Source organism: Octopus bimaculoides, chromosome 3 (assembly GCF_001194135.2).
Source record: "Octopus bimaculoides isolate UCB-OBI-ISO-001 chromosome 3, ASM119413v2, whole genome shotgun sequence".
In the NCBI taxonomy this organism is placed as follows: domain Eukaryota; kingdom Metazoa; phylum Mollusca; class Cephalopoda; order Octopoda; family Octopodidae; genus Octopus; species Octopus bimaculoides.
The window spans coordinates 60,176,556-60,180,687 of NC_068983.1; the positions used below are offsets into that span (position 1 = coordinate 60,176,556).

The 4,132-nt window shown below is 34.5% G+C and overlaps 1 protein-coding gene across 1 annotated transcript in view; it reads right to left on the reverse strand.

Annotated features, from left to right (window-relative positions):
• Positions 1–2,884, reverse strand: part of LOC106868566 (neurofilament heavy polypeptide) — a 45,626-nt gene extending 42,742 nt beyond the window's left edge. Inside the window, exon 1 of the mRNA XM_052966184.1 lies at positions 2,624–2,884. Within this exon, the coding sequence (XP_052822144.1) occupies positions 2,624–2,695 (72 nt within the window). The 5' untranslated portion in view covers positions 2,696–2,884. The remainder of the gene's footprint in view (positions 1–2,623) is intronic.
• Positions 2,885–4,132: the final 1,248 nt, after the last annotated feature.

Here is a 4,132-nt window from a genome sequence, read left to right on the forward strand (position 1 = left end):
GTAAAACCTCCACTTTTACCCGCTCCCATTGATTGCACTTAGTATAGCACTAGTGTAGCAATAATTGGGTACCCTCCCAGCAGTATACTGGATAGATACTATCCCTTAGTGGGTTGAACCCCCAACCCCTAACTCTCTCACGTTATATATATACATATATATATATATATATACATACATACACACACAAACAGAGAGATAAAATACAGCATAATTGTTGTTATATATTTTAATCATTGGACTGTAGCTAGGGCAACGTCTTGAAGGGTTCAGTTGAGCTAATTGTAACTCTTATTTTTAAGCCTGATACTTATTCCCTCAGGTTCTATTGCCGAACCGCAAAATTATGGGAACATAAACAAACCAGCACTGGTTATCAAGCAGAGCTGAGAGGGAAACACACACACACATGTATATGACTGTTAAGTTTCGGTTTCCGCCTACCAAATTCACTCACAAAACTTTGGTTGGCCCGGGGTTACAGTAGAAGAGAATGCAATGTGACTGAACCAGGAAGCATGTGGTTGCAAAGCAAACTTCTTACCACACAACCACGCCGGCACCAATATATTGAAATTTATTCTCCAAAGTCAAAGCACCATCTGATACTATCTGGTAGAATGGATAGATATGTTTATTATATTAAAAATTGACAGTCTACCCCGAGTTCCGTCTTGATCGTGAACAGTCAAGTCTGGGGCAAAACTCAGAGTGGCTCATACACACACACGCACAAATATAATATTTATTTGTCTAGCAAATGATTTGATTTGAGACCGTGGATCGAAACTAAGGTAATTACAGCGTGAAAGACACATTTTTAGCCATAAAAAAAAGCTTTACTTAACGTATTGACTTGGTGTCAATGTTTGCTTAGCACCGTCTACGACCTGGTGCGAACGAAGATTTTGACACCAAGTAATAAATAATTAAATGAAGTTAGCAATTTGTTTTTTGAATGGCTAAAATAAGCCTCCGACGATGCAATTGCTCCTATATATATATATAACCAGCTGCTACAGATGGGAATGATAGAGATATTTGAATTAAGCCGAGAAATAGGGAGACAGCAAGACATGTTGCACAATTAACAGAATATATGGTTTTAATAAAGGTTAGCAATAAATTTTGTTAAAGACTTATCAATGACAAGGTTAATGAATAAAAAATAATTTAATAGCCGGCTTCTGAATAAATTTAGAAGCCGGGTATCACTGTTTGAGTCTAAATATGATACTTTGTCTATAGTATTTGCCTAACATCATTTAATTGAGGACAGGTAAGGTGAAACGATTAGTTTTTGTTTTATTTTCTCTGTGAAAAGAAATTAGTGACAGCAAGAAGGGGATCCGAGAACAAACTTGTAAAGGTGCGATTGCAGAATATATCTATTTGAGTTTCTGAGGTGATTTAGATTCAATAAAAATAGATTTCAGCTGAAATGAGTGTTGAAGGTGAAAGAAATGCAAAATATGCAGAGATTAAAAAGGGGAATTAGATAGAGAATATATGAAAACATTTGATGTCTACTGAAAATTAAGAATGTTATGAATTTGATCATTAATGAAGATAAGAAATATTTGGGAAGTTTGGGGGTTATTTTGATTGAAAAAGAAACTAGCGAAAGGGGTTTTCGTTATTCATTAATCGCTTAATTTTACTACTATAGAGGAAACTTATGTGCTTTCTAAACCTGTCCTGCTATTTGTAATCAAAGGTGAATTATATGAATGAAGTGAGGAAAAAACCTAACAAAGTGTAAAATGAAACGATAATAGAAATGAAATGCTGCTAAATATAGATAAATATGAAAATACACCTGTGTAGGTGACGGAGGGTGGCGTTATTTTCTAATTAATCACAACAAAGTGACAGGTGAGGTGAGAAAATGAGCAAGTTTTAAACTGACATTTATAAAAGTACTGGAGGTTAAAAATATACCAGAGTATATCGAAACAATTGGTGAGTTTTATCTGTTCGGAGCCAACAACCGTAAATAATCAGCCAAAAATGCAGAAGAATCAGATATTCAACGTGCGCCCCTAGATGAATCGTTAATAAAAGCCTTCGCGATATACTCACCAAAATATTATTACCAATATTATAATAGAGTCTTATGAAATTTGTCTCTTAGATGCCGGGAGCATTGAAAAGAAAATTTCTGCTGTGTTCAAACTCTTGTTGACTCCATGTGAATTAAATTTATCGATCCAATTTGGCAACAGACCAAGTAATGATAATATAAAAAGTGTAACAAAAATGTATTTAACACTGAATACAGCAGATATCTTTTTTTTAAATAATTAAGAGATGATTGTTTAAGATGTCCTAATTGGAAAAAATATTTTTCATGAATAATTCCGAACAGAGAAACAAATAATAAAGTACATATATAATGACCTCACTTAGTGTTATCGGTTTAATTCGGACTGTAAAAGTCATCTGAAATACACAAAGGTCAACTCAACCTTAATATTAAAAAAAAAATTAGTATTTTGTTCTGAGCTTTATGAAGTAATCCCCGATTTTATAACACAGCATGTTACCATTCAACCAAATAATGATAGATCTCATTTATAATTGTTGCACACACACAAGTATATATAATTAAAACTTATTAAACCTGAATTAGAAATCCACCGCCTTTTTCATCTTCTTCGACGATTAAACGTCTGGTACTGCTAGAGGCACCCATTCTTGCGTTGCTGTTTGTCCGGACTCGTTTGGCTGACCTTGATGTTGGGAGGAGACAAAACGCGGTTAACTTTTCACATTACACCGTCTACACGGTGTAAGCTGACACACTTAATATACGGGTATTATTATGTAGAAAAGGCTTTATTCTAAAATGTTGGTACTTTTAACTGAAATGTACTCTCTCTATGCCAAATGTAAATGCCAGAGAGTAAAGTAAATTCGTAGCGACCTATGTCAGCGACTCGGTTTCGATTCTAAGTCGAAACTGTTTCTGCTCATTGGCACTGACGTCATATGACCATTTCCTCGATTGGTTCTGAGTTTAAATGCCGCCGAGGTCGACTTTGCCTTTCATCCTTTTTGAGATCGATAAACTAAGTTGTGCACTTGGATCGATGTAATCGAGAAGCCCCCTCAAAGAAAATTTCAATCCTTGTACATATAGTAGAAAGGATTATTATTATTGTTGATGTTTATGCTTATTCTAAGAACCACTTTCGATTTCTCCACTTCGTGTAGCGACTAATTTTACATAAAAACTATCAGCGCAACTGGCTTGCTGAATGATTGATGTACAATTCAAGAAAGAATACTCTTAAGAAAGCCGAACACTTCAAAGCTGGGTTCTTAGCTATGTGCTAAACTATTACAATTACAGTTGATATATTTAATGCAATCCTTTTTTTTTTAAGCTAACAACAAATGCGACGAGGAATATCAATATTAGTCAATGGCTAATATTACAATTAACACTAATTGAACTATAACTATTGTTTTTCATGCGCATGGCGTCTAGTAGTTATTTATTAACGAAACCATTCCTATTTTTCAACATCAACCTGTGTAAAATCTTTTGCATTTCGTGACTCCTTGATAAGTTTGATTAAATGTATTCTCCGTTATTAAAGTGACAAGGTCGACATATATCTGGAGTTGTCTTCCGTACTTATTTATTTCTTGTTGTTTTATATGTCGCAATTAGTGAACAATAGCGTCTGTGGTTACATGTTTCAAACAGGTTAATTTAATACATCAAACAACCACATAGTGGCCTCCGATGTCAACTCCTTTGGCTCACATCAAGCAGAATTATGACGAAGTGTATTCCAGGCATGACAATCACATTTCAGACAATGTATCCTTCCATTTTGAAGACACTAGTAGGGTGGTTTGATTTCTATTTTTAGCGGATTAAGCAACCACATAGTAGTTCCTTTCTTGGCTTGCGAATTATGTTTTGGACTGGTTACTTGTAAGCTTAAGTTATATCGGAGTTAGCTTAGTCCAGTGTGATTTAACCATTTTTGTCCCACACACTACTTTCATTTTCCGCAAAAGGCATGCGCCCCAAGTAAAATAGTTAGCATATAGCTACACACACTCACATACATACATACCTACATATATATATATATATATATATATATATATAAAC